Here is a 19,978-nt window from a genome sequence, read left to right as displayed (position 1 = left end):
TGATCTCTTTGGAATCCCACGCCTGACTCCACTACCAAGGTTAAAGGAATATCTATACATGTCTAGCTTATGGCTGTAGTACAAGCTATCATTTATTCTGATGAATGGAAGTTTTCACTTGAGATTTTTAAATAGATACTGGTTGGCCACCTGCCAGGAGTTCTTTACCTATGGTTCCCGCATTGCAGGGTCTTGGACCAGATGACCTTTCGTGGTCCTCCACAATTCTATGAATGCACTGCCATCAATGTACATGGGACTGCTTTTAGAAATTCATAAACAGAAAAGGAGGAAGGCAGGTCTCTAATCCAGAGAGCTCAGAAATCTAAATTTGGACTGTGGGAGCGACAACACAGGCAAGAGAGAAATGGAAGAGCAAGGGACGAATGTAAGGAAATGCAAAGATTGCAAATGGTAACCTTGATTACTACGGCCGAAGGGGAGGATTTAAGAGGCTAAGGCAAAAGCTTCGTGGAAAAGGTGAGTTCCAAAGATGAATCAGCAGCTGCAGGAGAGAAGCAGCACTGCACACATGCCCTTCTTTTTATTAATATTATAAGCTGTTGTGGTTTTTCTTCCCATGAGCAGCAGAATTCATATAGGAGTGTGTGCTGGTGATTTGATAAGAAAAGACTTCTGGAAACTAACTTGCGTTCTGGACCATGTCTCAGATTACTTTAAATGTACCCCCTTCCCCACATCCCCCACCCCCCAAAAGGTACAAAGCTGACAAAGGAAGGTGTACAGTGGGCAGAGCAGCTCCCAGCAGCACATTCTGAACAAGTTTCCGGTCCATACCTCCCACTGCTACTTTATTTACTGCAGCTGGCCAAAGTTTTATAGCCTGTTTCATGTATTAAAATTCAAATGTGGAAAACATTACCAGTGTCCTCCTTGATTTTTTTTTTTTTTATTTCTCTCCCCCCCCCCCTTTCAACTTCCTTTTCAGTGTGGAATGTATCAAATGGTCAAAGGCTAACTTAAGACTGACTCTACTCAAAAACTATTTCCTTTGTTCTTGGTGTTTTTACTTCAAAATTTAGACCAGTTTTCCAGAAAGAAAATAGCAGCCCTGATGCTTTCTCACAAGCAACAGTTTCAGACAGTGAATAATGCTGTCTACGAACTACCAGAAACTGGGGTTCTCTGCCCCCTCCTGCAAGAGGAAACAAAGAGTGGCATTTGCAAAGCCTTCACTAGCTTGTCTTTGGCAGAGGTTTTTCTGTTTTTTGGTCATGTTTCCAAAAGAAATTGCCTGCCCGTCACTGGTGTTACTGTGTTAACTGTACTTTGTGCCTGAGGTTCATTTATTATTTTATAAATTTCGCATAAGCAAACAGGAACTTGAGATCAGCGGCAAAATCAACACACGAGTTTCATACTTTACATGCTGCATAATCACCATTTGATAAAGAAAGCAAACAAACCAGAGGACAAATACCTGCTCTTTCATTGCAGGAAGCCAAATTCAAGGGTCAGATATTTCCATCAAGAACTATATGCCGAGCTGACATTTCTGGCCGCCCTCCCCCCGCCCCCAAGTCTTTCCTTAGCTACATCTGGCATATAAGAGAGAAGTACATATTTATGGAACAACTCTCTCTGAAGTGATGCCCTGGGTGCATGTTGCATCAGTTTAACATATGCAAAGCAAAAAAGGAGAGAGAGAAAGAAAAGCTACCCAAGAAGTGGGGGGGGGGGGAGAGAGAGAGAGAGATGGAACCTCTCCTCTCTCTCTTGATTGAGAGCAGATATACAGGAATAGTTGCAAGTCACAGATCTGGCTTTTAATAGAGCCAGATTTCTTCATTAAAAGCAGTATTGTTTAAACACGATGTGGTATGTGTTTGTGCATGGAATCACTTCGTACAAACCCAAATCTTAAGATCCTATGTATCCCAGGGGAACCTAATACATCACCAGAGGGCAATCTAAATTACAAACCAGAATTTCCTTTTTTGTGTGTGAATTCGCAGCAACTACGATGCAGAAACAAAATCGTGCCTGGTTCATGATATTTTTTATTGGGGAAAGTCAGGAATGAGGATGCTGAAAAAGCATCTTTCCAGCTTCCTGGTCTAGTGGGTAGACTATTTCAAGCAAGCATTTATGTAGTTGTCTATAAATTCCTATGGTCTACTTCTAGCCTTTAATAATACAGTGCTCAAAACACCATTGCTTTTAAGTTTACTTTTAAGAGGCAAAGTCTGCAGAGTTTCTTTGTTTAAATGGTCCTTCTCTCCGCATTTTTAATGACAAACAAAACTCAGTGGTAATAACTGCCATAAATCCACTGCCTTTCATCTTGATTTGAATTAGGAGGCTGGCTACATACAGCAACACTGATTTGTAAGCATTAAACCTGGGCAAAGAGTAAGTATTTAGCCAAGAGCAGCTGGTCCAAATCACATGTTTTTAAAGGGAGAACTGGAATAATGAGTTCTGAATGTAGCCCATTGCTGTTCTGTTAATGCACCATAATTCCTTGCAGAGAGTTAGTCCTGACATTTTTCAGTGCTGCCCCTAAACTGCTAAGATGCTACTTCACAACCCAATATATGCTTCCCCCGCCTTTCTTTTTGGTGCATATAATCTGGACATGGACTTCTGGCCAGAGTGATAGATCAAACTGGTCCCTATTGTAGGATCTTCTGGGCTGGCTTCCCATTTTGGCAACACTCGTTTAGAACTCTCAGCAGACATGTCAAGTGAAACACATGCAAATTCTCTGGGACTGAGTACAGGAGTAAGTGCACAAGAGATTGCAAACCATTCCATTGGACATTTTATGTTAGTTATTTCAGAGCTGTAGACTTTTACAATGATGTTTGCATGTGTCTTATTATTCATCATAGAGGAACAGAAATTTAACCATGACAAGATAACCATAGTCTTCAGAGCTTACTGAATCAGATGCTCCTTGTCTGGAAAATATCAGCAGGGCAGTTTCTACCATGAAAGCCAGATTAAAATAAATTGTTTAAAGGAAATTGACACATTTGGATCCAAAACACGAAGCTTGGAGAGCTATGATGGAAGAATGGAATCATAGATTTTTCTGGCTCCTATTAGATATGGCCTCAGGTAGAACTCAGGTCACAATTCATAAATACATAATATTGAAGTAGTTTGCCTAATGGACCTAATTAACTGATGTTTTTGTTTTCTATCAAATTAAGTCTCCCCTCAATGGGAATGAACTGTGAGCAGTACATTTTTCAGGGGTGAGTACCTAGTTTCTGCAATGAAAAAGCAGGTGTGCTTTCTTAAGACATTTGTTTGCTTTTATTGTCAAATGGTGATTAAGCAGCACATTAATAATGAATCATTGTGTTGATTTTGCCATGGATCTCAAGTTCCTCTTTGCCTATATGAAATTCATAAAACAACATGTATTTATGGGATGAACCAGACGGTAGACTCTACCGCAGTATTTGCTTTCTTGTACATCTTTCAACCAGACCCAAAAACCTCACAGGATGTTCCTTGGGTTTCGACATGGGGAACTCTATCAACTACCTTTCAGCTTTTCGCATATGTGCTGCCAAAGCGAGCACAACTACCTTTCGGCTTTTGTACTAAAAGGCAGATTTCCTGCTGTAACTAAATTTTCCACAACATTCTCAGCAGCAGCTACTCGCAACAAATTTATCTTATTCAGTGTAAAAGTGACCATTCAGTCATTTGGATGGTTTTGACAGATGTGAGATTGCTGGTTTAGTTCATGTCAGTAACTGTAGTGCAATTTTATACCTGATTTTAATTATACTTGGTTTTATTCCAGTTATGCTGGAGATTGTTTGCCTGTCTCTGACAGTCTGCAAACTCTTTACTGTGCATTGTAATGGTCAATTGGATGAACAATAAACCAGAACTTGACTTGACAAACACCAAAATGAATGGAATTCAACATTGTGCTCCTCTGAATGCTTCATCAGCAAAAGCATTTCATCTTGCCAGACAGAATGACCCCTCCTCTCCTGTTCCCATGCTGTTCTAGGGTTTCTCCTGACCCCTCCTCAATCTAATTTCGGGGAGCATGGGGTCAGGGGGTCCCACTGAAGAAGCTGAAGTTCCTGCATGAAGTTCTGCTGATGGAATTCATTCATTGAATCCCGCTCAATGATATTTGTGAAAGTAGGCACCACCAGTTTAGTCTCATCTTATAAAACAGTTTTATATTTGCTGACTGTCAACATCCAAGTAGTAATTATGATTGCCTGAGCTGAGCTTCTATACATTCAGCCACTGATTATCTTGAATAATAGAATACAAAGATAACACAGAAAATAGTAACTTTAAAAATTATTCACAATGAAAGTCAATGCAGACATGGGAATCTGTAAGAGGAGAAGGATTCCTGAACTGAAGGGAGTGGAGGAACCAGATTTAGACAGTACTCCTATAACCATGCACCAGGGAGTAAGCCCCATTGAATTCGAACTACCCTTCAAGTGTGCAAAAGAGGGCAACCAAAGTGATAAAGGGACTTAGGCAACTTCCTTATGTGGAAAGGTTACAACATTTGGGTTTTTTAGTTTGGGGTGGGCAACACCAGTAAGGGAAAACATGACCGATGTAAAATTTAAGCATGATATGAAAAAATTAGCTAGGGAAGAGGTTTTCTACCTCACTCATAACACTATAACTGGGGTAACACAATGAAGATCAGGACAGAGAAAAGGAAGTTCTTATTCACACAGTGCATATTGGCTGTAAACTTTAAAAGGGGATTGGAAAATTTCATGGAGGATAAGGCAGTATGCCTCTGGATGCCAGTTGCTGAGAAACACAAGTGTGATGAGTACTGTTGTGCTCAGGTCTTCCCCCTGAGTTCCACTCTAGAAAGAGAATGCTGGACTAGACAAGGATTTGGTCTGACAAGAGCAGAGTTCTTATCAGAATTGATGGACTAAGGAACTTTCCTTACCTTAAAAGAGTATTTCTCCTCACTATTTGAACTAAGGAACTGGTAGAAAGTTTTGTGTCCTAGCAGAAGCTGACACAGAAGCTAAATCTGAAGCTGCTTCATATCATGCTTTAAGATTAGCTGAAGGCCTGCTTGTTACAGAAGAAGTGGTCTTGGAGACTGATCACTGTTCTACCAACCTCAGTATTATCTACACCAATAGTCTTCAACCTTTTCAGATCTGGGCTCTACATACATACATAGCGACCAACTTCATAATTTTAGCATATACTTGTATGGTGGCAGTACTGCTGTTGCTCTACACCTTAGGCTAGGCTGCAACCTAATAACAGGCCATAATGTGACAGCTGTAGATGAATGGTATCCTCACTGCCCATCAGCAGTTCCCCAGGGAATCTTTCCCAATTTAACCTGGAAATGCCAAAGAATTGAACCTGGGACCTTTTGCATGTAAATCACGTGCTCTACTATTGAGCTATGACTTTTCCCCACTGTAAGAAGCCATTAAGAGAGAGGGACAAATAGTTTCACCGTCACCACTCCCTGCTTCTGCCTGAAAAGCAGAGTGACAGCTATTCCACTATCTATTCTGTTCTGAGATACAATTAACATGTAGGATATTTGCAGCAAAGTGTGTAGTTAAGTACAAACAAGATTCAGCACTTCGATGTAAAAAATACTGTATGAAAAGATTAAGTACACCAACTAACAATAAATGTCCTGTCCTCCAATTCAAATTCAGTACTGAAGCATATGCCTAACGTAGGTTTGGTCTGAAATCACATCTCTTAATTGCCTTCAATATGTTGGCTTTGATGGCACATGGGGGGGAAAGTCTATTACATCAAACTACAGAAAGAGGGAAAATACACAGCAATATGGCAATAATTCCTTGATTTCTATGTAGACTGATGTGAACATGAGGAAACTCCAAAAACTGCAGTTGTGCAATAACTTTATGAGAACTACACAAAATAAGACAGAAAAATGTGGGATGCTTTCAAGTTCTTCAAAACTCTTTACTAGGAAAGATGTTCTAAAAAGAGAGGTGTGAGGTGGGTGAGGAAAACAAAAAATGAAGAAATGTACAAAAAATATGCTGCAGTAGTTGCCAGGAGGTCAGCTTGTAGACTCCATTCAAAGATAGGAGGCTGCAGGCTGAACAAGAACCCCTTGACCCCAACTGTGTGTGTAACAACTTGTCTAATTCAGAATTCTGGAGAAATTGAAAGCTCACTTTGAATTTCTGACACTTTTGGTTGGCTCCCATAGCGGGGAACCTGTGGATTTTGGAGTCTTTTCTTAAGAACCAACATGGCTCCCTTTACTTTTTATATGAAACTGGTGCTTTTTATAAAGGCATGGTGCAGGAAATATGTGCATAAATCTGTAATTAGCTAGAAATTTAGATTTCCTTCCCTCCCTCTTTTTAAATTTCCCCTTTCTCCTCTGTTCTTTCAACATGTGTGTTGGGCCACCCTGAAACCCCTGGATATAGGGCAGTATATAAATTCAATCAGTCAAAAATGGGATATCTATCTTATCTATCTATCTATCTATCTATCTATCTATCTATCTAGGTGTATGGTAGCCGGGAATTGTTTGTGTAGATTAAATAAATCAATGGTTAAGAATAATAAAAAAGAGTGGAAATGCCCCCTCCCCAAATTATTTCAAATCCAAGTAAGTTATTTTTTCATCCAGGGGCTGGGTGAATTGTGGGTGGGGTGAGGAGAGAGAATTTGGGATTCTTGCACATGAAATGCACATTCTGCTCTCTACAGATTGCATGGGGCCCTTTAAAAGTTGCTGCAGCCCCTGGATGTTGTCTTTCTGTGAGCAGTTCCTGTGTAGCTAAGGATAACATGTAGGAAGAGGCTGCTGACCATGCAATCAGTCCCTTGGTGGATTTAAATACACTTATCCCAGGCATGCAGGGCCAGCTCATAGAAAATAGATTGTCTTATGTTTCAGGTGCAAAGGACTCCAAGTATTAAACCCACTGACTAGAGATGTAGATGTGCAGCTGAGATATTCCCCCCCACACCAAGGTGCAGTCAAAAGGAGACAGTTGATCCAAAAAATAGGGAACAATATGTTTGTTTGTTTTTAAAGCAAAGCACAGTGGGACATGGGTGGCGCTGAGCCTAGGACTTGCCAATCAGAAGGTTGGCGGTTCGAATCCCCGAGATGGGGTGAGCTCCCGTTGCTCGGTCCCTGCTCCTGCCAACCTAGCACTTCAAAAGCACGTCAAAGTGCAAGTAGATAAATAGGTACCACTGCGGTGAGAAGGTAAACGGCGTTTCCATGCGCTACTCTGGTTTGCCAGAAGCGGCTTAGTCATGCTGGCCACATGACCCGGAAGCTGTACACTGGCTCCCTCGGCCAATAAAGTGAGATGAGCGCCGCAACCCCAGAGTCGTCCATGACTGGACCTAATGGTCAGGGGTCCCTTGACACTTTACCTTTACAGTGGCATTGGCTGCATTGGAATCTGAATAGCATATGTCTGCTTATAGCACATGCTGGTTCTCAGCAACCAGCACAAGCATGGACTGCAGGCATGGGTACCTTGAGAGGGTAGAAAACCCCATCAGCTACCCATGAATGTCTGCTGGCTTCTGCTTGTGTAACATCAGCTTTGCGTCCAATGAGGTGAACTGCAGCCCACGAAAACATATGCCATGATGAATGTTTGAGATGCCAAAAGATGCTTTCTTGGTTGTGCTGCCACAGACTATGTGCCAGTGTTAGTCCATCTAGCTCAGTACTATTTACACTCACTGACAGTGGATCTCCAGAGTTTACAGGCAGGGCCTCCCCCCCTCCCCCGTCCCATCTGTAGATACTGCTGTTGGGAGATTTATCCTGGGACCTTCTGTAGGCAAAGCTGGCGCTCTGCCACTGAGCTACAGCCTGTTCGCTAACTAGCTAACATAGTTAACCAACATGGACTAACATGGCTACCCCTATGGGAAGTACAGGGTTATATGCAGTGGTAGGGTAGATGCCGTGAAATTAATAGACCATATGAACATAGGTCCATTAATTTGAGTAGGTCAACTTTGAGAAGAACTTAGATACCACCCACTGTGCTTTTCCTTTGTACTTTCCCCCTGAATCTTGCATTCACACCGTCCAAAGAAAAAAGTCAAATGTTTTGGCCAAAGGTATCCTTGAGATAGCTAGATAGCTAGCTAGAGATAGATACATAGATAGATAGATAGATAGATAGATAGATATAGATAATTAGGACTGAAGCAACAGGATAGCTTCCAACCAGTTTTTAAAAGCATGAACAATGGTAATGGACTGGGTGAGAGCCAATAAACTGAAGCTCAATCCACATAAGTGAGGCACTGTTAGTGGGTGGTTCCTTAGACCTGATGAATGGTAGGGCAACTGCTCTCAATTGGGTTACACTCCATTCAACCTGGGGATACAGCTGGATCCATCCCTTTCACCTGAGACTCAAGTGGCCTTGGTGGAGCAAAGTGCCCTCTGTCAGCTTCAGCTGGTGGCCCAGCTACCATCCCTATGTTGACAGGGATAGCCTAACTTCTGGTGCCTATGCTTTGATAACTGTTAGGGTTAGATTACTACAATGTGTTATACGTGGAGCTGCCTTTGAAGACAGTTCGGAAACTGTAGCTGGTGCAGAATTTAACAGCCAGGCTCCTCACTGGGGCAAAAGTGCTGGTTTTGCCCCAGAAAAATTCGAAGTGCTGGTTTTGACCGAAGTGTTATCTGGCTCAGCACCCCAGTACCTCAAGGACCCTCCCCATGCAAACCAACCTGAACCCTACAATCATTATCTGAGGCCTTTTTCATGTGACCTCTCCACATGAGGTCTGGAGGGTGGCAACATGAGAAAAGGCTTTTTCAGTGGTAGTTCCCTACTTGTGGAATGCTCTCCCCGGGGAGATTCACCTGGTGCCATTGTTACATAACTTGAGGTGCCAGGCAAAAACATTCCTTTTTCTCCAGGCCTTTGATTCTTAATTATCTGTGGACTTTCTTTGTGGGTGGCATGTTTCAATCTCTCTTTTTTTTTCAAAAATAAAATTGCCTTAAAAAAAAAAATGCTGGTTTTTATGTCTGCCTGCCTGCATGTACGTATGTTCCTTGCTTAAAATATTGTAAGTTGCTTTGAGTTGCCATTGCAAAAAGCGACTAATGAAGTTAATAAATAATAATGATATTAATAATAATAACAAACAATTCAGATAACGTTGATTCTACAACCACAAATATATGCAATATGAAAGCAATAGGTGTCTTTAAAACACATCCAGAAGAGGGCTAAATGGATCTGCATAATATGAGTATGTTTGAAAACCAATTAATTGCACCAACAATATTAGCAAGGCATCATGTTTATAAGCTCAGAATGACTACATTTTGCCCCAGTTAAATGCCTGATAAAAAAAGAACAGTGTAAAAAAAATCTTAATTACTTCACTGTTGCTGTTGTTATTATTATTTTTAAGAGCAGTGTTTAATCTTTATAGCTTACCATTAGCGAGTGTCTATTGGCTGAAAGAAGGCCTGTCCCATATCCTGACCCAAGACCTCCCATTGCTCCATTATGAGAGGGCCCTATTAAGCCATGCATGTCGCTATGACTACCGGGCATGGCAGTTGAAGGCCCCACTGCATGATTCCGGAGAACATGAATAGCATCATCCAGTCTTTCCAAGCGGTCTTCAATCCGGCTTTGCTGTTTGTTTATGAAAAACAAATCAAGAGAAGCATCAGCAAATGTGAAGGGCCATTTAAAGCTTGAGACAAAACCCACAGAGATTAGGAACCCCACACTTAAAAATAAAATAAAATTCTATTGCTTCATGCTAGGCAGGGGAAGGGGGAGAGGTGGGCTGCTTCTGAATTTGTATTTACATTATAGACACATTATGGGTTGAATCTAAAGTTACTCCCGCTCAGAGAAGACTCAGTGAAATTAACTGACCCAAGTTAGTTATATACATTAATTTCAATGGGTACACTCTTAAGCAGAACTAGTATATATAATGCTATAGAAATTAAATAATAATAACAACTTTGGACACAACCCACTGTCTCATATAAAACAATGATACCAAAACTGTTTCTCTAGGGAACCATGCAAGTTCCATTCACAAAAAAGATAGCTTTCATTTTCATGGGCAAAACAGTTTCATTGATTCCTCATGAACATAACATCTGAAGTACATATGTTACCTTCTGGTTTTGAAACATTTTGCATCATTCAGAAATACCTAATTGCTGTGACAATTTAAAATGTTTAAATACACTGGGCTGCAATCCTATATTCATTTATTCCCATGTGGCTCTGTTAATATCAAGTTAAAGTTAGTTAGGTTGTGCACTGTGACCTACATACAGCAAGCATTGCTAGGGCCTATTATTCTCATGCAACCGGAGAAAAGGGTGAGAAGGAACATATTTGGCTGCCACCCATTTCCTTGTGGTGCTATGGGCCCAAATAACTTTCAGAACAACTGCACATTAAACAGGTTGATCACATCAGTTGCACAACTAGACTGAGATTAAAACACGCACACATGTACCAATCCCCCCAAAACAAACCCTGGGGTAAGCTGTGCCATTCACCTTCTCCAACACTTATATACAAACCCTGACCTGTTCTTAGGAGCAGCCTCATTACCACTGCATTATTTCAGTATCTGGAGCCAGAAAGAGCAGTGGTATTGATTCTTAAGAAACTTAATGTCTGCTTCACTGGGCTACTTCCAAGGGCCAACTTTCACTGACAAAATGAGGTGAAGCAGTGTGTTGCTTTGCCTATTCTGCAGTTCGTTCCAGAATTCCCAAATGCGCTTCTGAAGTGGATCACACAGGCCTGGTTCACAACATGCAAATGTGAGAGCTCCCAGAAAGGATCTCACAGCAGCTTAACTGCTCCCTGGTCTTTTCTACTGCCATGCTGAAGGAAACCAAGGTGTGCCTTCGTGTGCTGTCCGAACTGGGGCTTGTGGTTGAGCTTTCTCCTCACTAACTGCAACCCATAGCCAAGAACAAACTTTGGCTCAGATAATGGCTACTGAAGAGAAAGAGCATAACCACTAGCCCCAGTTTGGACAACACACTAAGCCAAATCTTGGCTTAGCGTGTTGCAATAGTGAGACTTACTGGGGTGGAGCAAATTGTTTGCCAACTTCTCTATGGGAGCCTGCACATTCTCATTGTTCCTACGTGCTATATTTTGGTTTCCTGCATCATGCAAATCAGGCCTTTGCAACCTTAAGAAAACTGGGCCAGGCTGATATTAACATATTTATTTACATTATTATATACTAGGGAGTAGAGAATTTAGTGCAAGCTATCTTGCATATAACATTACATGCACTTAATCCAGTTACAGATAGGTAGCCGTGTTGGTCTGCCATAGTCAAAACAAAAAAATTCCTTCCAGTAGCACCTTAAAGACCAACTAAGTTAGTTCTTGGTATGAGCTTTCGTGTGCAAGCACACTTCTTCAGATACACTGAAACAGAAGTTGCCAGAAGTTGTTTCAGTGTATCTGAACACACGAAAGCTCATACCAAGAACTAACTTAGTTGGTCTTTAAGGTGCTACTGGAATGCACTTAATCGTTACCCTTCTCTACTCCATGCCATAAGCTATGCTTTGGTTTTGGTTTTAATTAGTTTAAAAACCTTTTGCTATGCAGCATTCTGGGTATTTGGGGTGTGGTTTTGTTATTATTCATAAAATTGAAGTCCATCGCTTTTTTTCATGGAAATAGCTGAGGAGTTCTTTGGATCCCTGGCATATTAATGCCTTTTTCTTACCATCTAACCAGGAAAAAGAGAATAAACTTTGACTATTCTGGGGGAAAGGCCATTTGCAGAATACTAAGCTATAGATAAAAAAAGAAATCCAGAGAACTGCAATCTTCATCACTATTTCTTACTGACACATTATTCTTGTGCTGAGATTACCAATTCAGTTAGATGACCTCAAAGTCAACTTTTTCAGACTTGCTGGGCACTCTATGACTTATGGGTAGCCGAATACGGTGCCCTCAAGATTTTGTTGGACTACAACTCCCATCATCCCTGACCACTGGCCCTGCTGGCTAGGGTTGATGGAACCAGAGGGCATCATGTTGGGTAACTCTTGCATAGGTGAAGGACACCAACCAAAGCTGAACCTCCTCATGAAAAGTACCTACCAGGAGAACCTCAATAACATGCTGATGAGTTGCAAAAATCACCCAGTGGCAGAAAGTGGGTTATCTGGAATTTACTTAGAACCAGATGAACAATGCAGCCACTGACACTATGCATGCTTGCAGCAATATCATCTGGAAATAAATAATATCTGACATTTCCTCATGACAGCAGCATTGCTTCTTTAATAGCTAGGTGCTATAATTCATAATACTTCTGAAGTCGACTAAAATTCTGATGCTGAACTTGAGTTTTCCAAGAGTCTGCATTATGTGGCCATTCCTGAAGTCCTCAGTAGTCCTCTGTCGGCCCCCCTACAAACTGGGAATCATTTGTTTCCTATCACCTTTTCTTTCTTTTTTTACAGTTTTCCTAGATGCCTAACTTTTAATTTTTTGGTGTTTTACACTGCTTAGTTTTAATTGGTGTGATACAGAACCGTGTTTTGCTTTTAATCTAGTTTTCATGAAATGTTATTGAATGTTCTTGTACTTTTATTGCTTTTATGTAAACCACTCAGAGATTATAATTATCTTAAGTGTTGTTGTTTTTTAAAAAAACAAACAAACAAACAAATACCGTATTTTTTGCCCTATAGGACACAATTTTTCCCCTCCAAAAATGAAGGGGAAATGTGTGTGCGTCCTATGGGGCGAATGCAGGCTTTCGCTGAAGCCTGGAGAGCGAGAGGGGTCGGTGCGCACCGACCCCTCTCGCTCTCCAGGCTTCGCGGACCTCCCGCTGGGCTCCCACGGCTTGCAGAGAGCTGCCTGTTTGGGGGCAGGGGTCGGGGGAAGCTCGGGCCTCCCCCGCCCCAGCCCCGCGCCTGGGGGAGAAAATAATTCCCCCCCTTTATTTCCCCCCCAAAAAACTAGGTGCGCCTTATGGGACGGTGCGTCCTATAGGGCGAAAAATACGGTACATTCGCTATCATTGATGGCACATCAAAAGTATGTTTATGCTATGATCCTTTACCTCCTCAACTAAGCTGACAACACAAAAAAGGTTGAAAGTTTTATTAATTATATGCTGAGTGACTTCTCTTACCCTCCCATTCAAATAAACTCTCTTTATCATTTCTTTAGTATTCCATAATTAGAATCTTCAGTGATTCCACTGTCGTTTACACAATGCTGTTTTTTTCTACCAAATGCCAGCCTGTCCTTCTTCAAATTTGCACCTCTGTACTATGTATGGCATCCCTACCTTCTGCATCAAATTCTGCATTTTGTGCCCCATTTTTCATGTGTTCGGTTTTTTGCCACTTGTTATCAGCTAAGAGTGCACAAGGTGGGGGTGGAAGTATCTACAAATATTTAATGGTTTATGAATGAAGTTTCACACCACCTAGTTTGGAAACGGTCAGAAGGACCGTGAAAAATCCAAGGACATTGCAAATCACCAGCAAAAGGAAAAACCTGTGTTAGAAAAGTGGGTGAGAAATGGAAGACGTAGACAGCAGATAAAATACTAACACCAAGGAGGTCACCAGTCAAAAACATACCAAAGAGTGTAAGGGACCTTCATAATTGGGAGATGATGATGCTTGCCCTCCATTCCTAGACCAAACAGCTGTGCCTGCTAATAGTAAAATGGGAGTTACTATTGGAACTATGCAAACAAAATGCTTCTTTAAAAATAAATAAATAAATAAATATGGAGACATGTAAATGCTTTTTCCTAGATAAGACATACAAAACAGACTTATGGAGAACTTTCAAAATATATGCTGATTAAGGAGAAGAAAAAAATACATTTGTAGCAAATGCTGACGATACATGCTACAAAGGTTCCCCAGATTAGTCGCTAACATGCAAACTTTCACTGACTGGCTGCATCAGGAAGAGAGGTGTCACCAACTGAAGCAAGAATCGCTCTCTTAAAAAAGTGCTAAGGGGACTGCTGCACTGTGCCATAATTCTATAAATGGGAGACAGTATCACTGAATCATCAAACCTATGGCAAGTTTCTTCTTTAAAAAAAATAATAATTAAGAATTCCATTCTTCTGTTCCACCAACTCCATTCATTTCAATGCACCAAATGAAGGGAAAGTTTCTGGTGCACTGGGCCTATCTGCACTGCAATTTTCACATTTGGTTACCGGCTCTCAAAAGTACTGAAAGAGGCTGCTTTTTTATTTGTGTCATTCTATTCAGCCAGCCAACCTCCCCCGCCCCTCTTTTTTTTTTTATTGCTCTTAAGAGTGAAATACAAAAGGGTCAACAGGGTAATGTATCCGTTTCCTAATGAAGTCACACTGAACACCCAGGGATCAAATGTTGTTTTGGAAGCTCTTCCTTACAGAATGTGCTTATGGAGATTAATAATCTGGATATCCACAATGTGACTTTCCCCTTCTATGACACAACTGGCTTTCTGAATAACAGCAGAGCCATCCACATTTTTTTCCCTCTAGACTTTTTCTATCTACACTTGACACATTCACTAATAACTTTTAAGATGCACATGGAAGCAAGATCAGAAATTTCTAAGTCTAAATTAAGGGACATGGTCTAAATTTAAAGAGGTTCATTCGAGACCTTTAGTATAATTATTTCACTCTGGAATATTTATCAAAATGTGCCATTTGGGAGAAAGATAAAGACAACTGTTATCAACCTATACTCTCAAGGTATTATTTTGATAAAAAAATATTTATTCAAGAGGTTCTTCTTTTCTCCTCCATTATATTTAATTAGACTGCTTAATTCTCTTGATTTTGACAGTCAATCTGTTGCAGGATGTGCTAGTAAAGTGGCTCTGTTAATCCTGCATATACTTACTTGGGTTATCTGCAGATTACTCAGCATCCACAGTGCAAACCTAACCTCACTTACCCAGGGATAAGTCCCACTGAATTCAAAGGGACTTATTTCTGAGTAGACATACTTAGGGTTGCAGAGGAAGCTATCCAATATCATGCATTGCTTTGCCACTGCCCTCAGACCTCCCTTGTAATGGGACGGGGCTCGCCACAGGAAGATGTGAACAATTAAAAAGGAGATTTTGCACTGCAAATAACTGGAGCATCTTCCATTTAGTCATTCACTTCGCTCTGCAATGAAGGGATTTGCTGCCTTAACTCTTGAGTGTATGGATGGGCTTCTGAAAACAGGGAAGCACAGTTGGGACATTGCTCCTTAACTAGACTTCAGATGACCCTCTGAGTCCCTTTCAACTCTACACCTCTATGATTCTATGTGTAGAAAAAATCCCCGCTACATGTTTCCTATCTCATGTAGTTCTCATAGTTCTCATGTGATAAACACATGAATTCAGAAAGCATATGAGTTGTCCCTAGATCTTGGGATATTTTCCAGTTAAGATCAGCATCTTAACTTTTCCAGTTAAGATCAGCATCTTAACTTTACTTAAGAGAAGCCAAGTAAGGCTGAGCACAGTAGAGATTATCTAGCAAACTGGAGTCAGGCTATACTCTGATTGCCTGGTGAGGTAGGGGAATAGCAGACCAAGGAGTTGATAAAATTTTGCAGTTTAGAATGCAAGGGGATGCACACCTGATTTGTGTAGCCTTGACAAATTTCACACTCTTGGGATCATCCTCTAGGATCAACTCACATGACAATTTGGGGGGGGGGTGTTCCCTTCAATTTTCTTGTAATTAAATTATCTTGGGAATTCAACAGCAAGTGTTAGGATCACCCATTAGTGAGGAAGACTGCTAGAAAACTGATTTGTGGCACAACAGGGGAACAAATGTCTCAGATATATTGTTCCATCAATACAAGTACAAAATTTAGATTGTGTGTATTATTAGGAACATAGGAAGTTGTCTTACACTTAGTGAGACTATTGGCTCACCTAGCTTAGTACTGTCAACACTGGCTGGCAGTGGCTTTCCAGGGTTTCAGACACGGTCTGCCAGCTCTAGCTTGATATTTTAAACCTGGGAACTTCTGTATGCAAAGCTTGAAAACAATGACCAAACTATGGACCTTCCCTAATATTAAGATGATGAAAGTTTCTGGGACAATTAAGCTCTCCTACCTTGCACAGAAGGGCTATATTTAAGGATCTACTACTTTCTACAAAACCAAAATGTTCAGCAAAGTAGAATGTTAACCACTATACCTGAGAGAGAAGGGGGAGAACCAACAGGAGTTGAAGGATTTGATGAAAAGCTGTTGTTGGTGTGATCTGGAGAGTAGATCTTTAAAAGATGATAAAGAATTATTCTAAACCCATTCGTTAATGGATGCAGACAGACCTATGGCACTTCTATAGTTAAGGAAGGGGAAAAAACCACACCACCTCTGCTTCCTTATAACCATTAGCCCCTAAAACACGTAAATATGCTGTGAACAGCAACATGACAAAAACATCTTGAAGAACCAGACAGTTGTGCTGAAGGGAAAGTTCTAATTGTCACAGGGTTTTATCTTTCCTTATTGTTTATAATAGTTTTAATGCTCCTTATAGTCTGCACTATGGTTGAAATGTATTTTACACAATGCTTTACATATGAAGGTTTCAGAGAGTTATTCTATTTGAAGCTAAACTTATTTTAACAACTACAACAGAGTGAAGATTTAGGAAGCAGGGGTATAAGTGGGCCATGTTTATTACAGAGAGCTCTAAAGCAGGGGTAGCCAGGCTGATGACTTCCAGATACTGCTGGACTGCAACTCCCATCAGTCCCAGGCAGCACGACCAATACTCAGAGATGGTGGGAGTTGGAGTACAGCAACATCAGCAGGGCTCTGCTCTAAAGAATAGTCCGGTTGCTACACCCGTTAAGTAGGTTTTGCTACAGGCTATACCTGTTGAGAATGAGTTATATTTTATATTATGCAGGTAAGACCCACCAGATATCACTCGATACCCGGAACAGGTGAAACATCTTATGACACGGTTAGATGGCATAGATAATTGATTCTTATTTCAAACAATTATCCAGTAATGGGCAGCATGCTGGGAACCCATGTTGGCGACCGTTTAAGCTGCCTATATGTGAACTCTTCCTCTGAGTTATGTATAGGCAATTAAATCAATTAGCCCTTGATCATCTTCCCTGTTAAATAAATGCCTTGGGGCACCTGCTAAATAACTTTTTTTTTGGGGGGGGGTGGTACTGTATCCATCTATCATACAGAAATTGTGATATACCCCCAACCCTCGGCTGTTTTTGTAACACATGTTAGCTGGACACGGAAAGTGTCAAATTCTCATGAGAACTCAGTGGAATCCACTCTGCCCAGAAAATTTAAGTTGCAGTGGTGGTTCTTTTAAAAGTCAGCATACGCAAAGTATTGCGGCATTAAGAGATGACTGCCCAGACCTTAAAACACTGACTTTTAAATATTAACCACTGCAAAGAAACAGACTTGGGGGGGCCTTTAAACATTACCAAGGCTGTGCAGCTGCTTTCTCTAAGGTAGCAGAGAGTAGAACATTTTTTTAAAAAGCTCCAACATGTGAACAGAGGCTGAAGAGAAGCCGATGGCACAGGGCTTGATCACAGAATCGGCACAACGGCGGGCACTGCCAATTCTGCAGGAAGGACCCAAGCTATCGGCCCCCTTGCCCGTGTGAGTGGGTCATGAAAAATGTGTGTCAGTTGTGCAGGAGTTGCTTGCAGAAAAGCAGCTTGAGCACAGTTAGGGCAGCGTTTAAAGGCCCCTGAGGTTTGAAAGGAAAACACAAAACGGAAAGCCAAATCCCTTCCCAATGAATCCTTTCTCTGGCTCGCTGCTCAAATTACATTTCAAAGTCACAGCTGTACTCATTCTTGTGGAGAGGATTTGTGTTAAGGACAACTCTGGACACAGAGCGTCCAGGCTGCGAGATAAACACACGTATTGCAGCTCCAACTTCGAGGGTATGACTGCTCTACAAACTTAAATGGGATTCACTGTCATGGCTTCCTCCCAAAGAACCCTGGGAATCAATTATGTGATGCAGAGCAGGAATGTTCATCACCCTGACAAGGAACTAAAATCCCAGAGTTTCTTGGATGAAAATACATAACTGGAACTGGGTGAAAACTGGTTTAAGTTTGTAGTGGAAGTGTGCCCTAGATTTTCACGCACGTGAATACACGAGAAGCCACCCTGCCTTTCAAACGTAAGATGAGAAGCAATACTCAGAAGCATTATTGCTCTTGAGTTTTCATGTCAAGTGAATGGAAGACTGCAAAGCAAGAGTTGGGCATCAACAACTCACCCCAAATTATCCACATTATCCAGAAAGCTTCATATATGCAACATCACTACAGTATTAAAAAAAATTATTTTAGCTAGCAGTGATGAAATCTATCCCACATGGTACTCATGTTCCGAAATATTTGGTAACTGTTTCTGACTCAAGTCTATGCTATGCAAGTGATCCCAAAGTGAATATTTCCTTACAGATGCAAGTGCTTTCCCCAGTGCATCGCCTGTCTGTGAACTTCCTGCTGCTCCACTTCCTCTGTTTGCTGAAAAACAAAAGAATGAACATAAAAGAAAGGCAGGAAAATAATCCCATTTTCTATTCTTGGTGCAGGTATCCATAATTCAATTGCATTTTAATGTTAATTGCATTGTGCGAACCCTTTAACTAGCATTAATTTTTGTTTGCCGTGGTAAATCTCAAGCATACCTCAAGCACTGAATCGCCTTATGTGTGCTGCACACCGGAATTCCACACCCAAAGGATATACTTTCGTTTTCCCAGAGGACCCTACCTACCCCATCAATTCCATGGTTATCCCTGGGGAAGATACTGGAGCAGGTCTTGGATACATTCTCTCATAGAACAACTGAAGAGGATGTTTTGCAAATAACTACAGCTTCTCCTACATAGCCATTCACTTTTCCCTGCAATAAGGGGACACAGAGGTCTTACTTTACTGCCTTTACATTTCCTGCACTGCATGGGACAGCACAGTCTAAGTCTATTGACACAGAGTAGCCAACAGATGCCCTCCAGATGTTGCTGATTCCACCTCTCATCTGCCCCAGCCAGTATGGCCAATGGCCAGGAATGATGGGATTTGTCATCCAGCAACATCTGGAGGGTACCACACTGGCTATTCTACAGAATGGACAGAATTGCTGCCTTCACCCCATCTTTATTTATATCAGAGAGACAGGCAACCCTATCTCTAGAGTCATTCAGAACACTCGAAACAACTGGGGAGGTGGGCTATTCCTGATTTCCTCCTCTGGGCTAAATTGGGCACAAAGCCTTTTTCATGAAAACTTGAAGCAAGCTAGCAGTCTGTCATGAAAAAAAAAAATGTAAGCTCTTATTAAATAAAATAATTTATTTTAGCGAAAAAGCTAAATGTAGAATAAAACTTGATGAACAAAAGGTTACTTCTGCAGGTTCCTTTTCCTTACTTGAGTTGGATGGTATTATCAAGCAGGCTCTAAAAATTCAACAGTTCTAGGATCCTATGCTCAATGTATGTCAAAGAGTTAAAACTGGAATTTTGGTTTGGTGGTCTCAAGGCCCCAGGGTCCTGGGCAACTCTAAATGACTCATGTGTCTTTAAGCAGACATCAAATAGGTAATAAGGTTCGGACAGCTCTCAGTTGATCCTACCTCTTTTTAAACATAAAACCTCCCATTTATTGACCAGATGAGACTCCATGCCTTCAGGGCCATAGGGCAAAACATAAAAGACAACAAGAATCCAGAGCAGGGAAACCCACCTCCCCAATACGTACAAATAACCATCCAATTAAAATCACAGAAGCATGGACCACTGGTGACAGAAGTAAACTTGGTTAACCATGCCAAGATGGAAGATAGCTCCCAAATGGTTCAAGCAAACACCCCCTCCCCTACCTAGATATTACATGGCCCTCCCTTGAATTTTCAGGTTTCTGACATTACACCCCCAC

General features: G+C 41.2%; 1 protein-coding gene across 37 annotated transcripts in view; it reads right to left on the bottom strand.

Annotated features, from left to right (window-relative positions):
• The window catches only part of TCF4 (transcription factor 4), a 339,431-nt gene that overhangs the window by 28,169 nt on the left and 291,284 nt on the right, over nt 1-19,978 (bottom strand). For 29 of the 37 annotated variants that reach the window (XR_014517238.1, XR_014517239.1, XR_014517240.1 and 26 more), the window contains 4 exons: nt 18,497-18,564; nt 16,221-16,299; nt 13,631-13,707; nt 9,447-9,650 (listed from right to left, as the gene is read on the bottom strand). Coding sequence is in view for 33 of the 37 variants with exons in the window: in XM_083465957.1 (XP_083322083.1) it covers nt 9,447-9,650; nt 13,631-13,707; nt 16,221-16,299; nt 18,497-18,564 (428 nt within the window). In the remaining 4 variants the exon portion in view is untranslated. The remainder of the gene's footprint in view (nt 1-9,446; nt 9,651-13,630; nt 13,708-16,220; nt 16,300-18,496; nt 18,565-19,978) is intronic. The other 8 variants (XM_083465938.1, XM_083465940.1, XM_083465952.1 and 5 more) reach the window with 1 other exon arrangement.

Source organism: Podarcis liolepis (assembly GCF_965112155.1).
Source record: "Podarcis liolepis genome assembly, chromosome: 11".
NCBI classification, from domain to species: domain Eukaryota; kingdom Metazoa; phylum Chordata; class Lepidosauria; order Squamata; family Lacertidae; genus Podarcis; species Podarcis liolepis.
The sequence above is the reverse complement of the archived record's forward strand: the minus strand, read 5'-3'. Positions and strand labels throughout refer to the sequence as shown.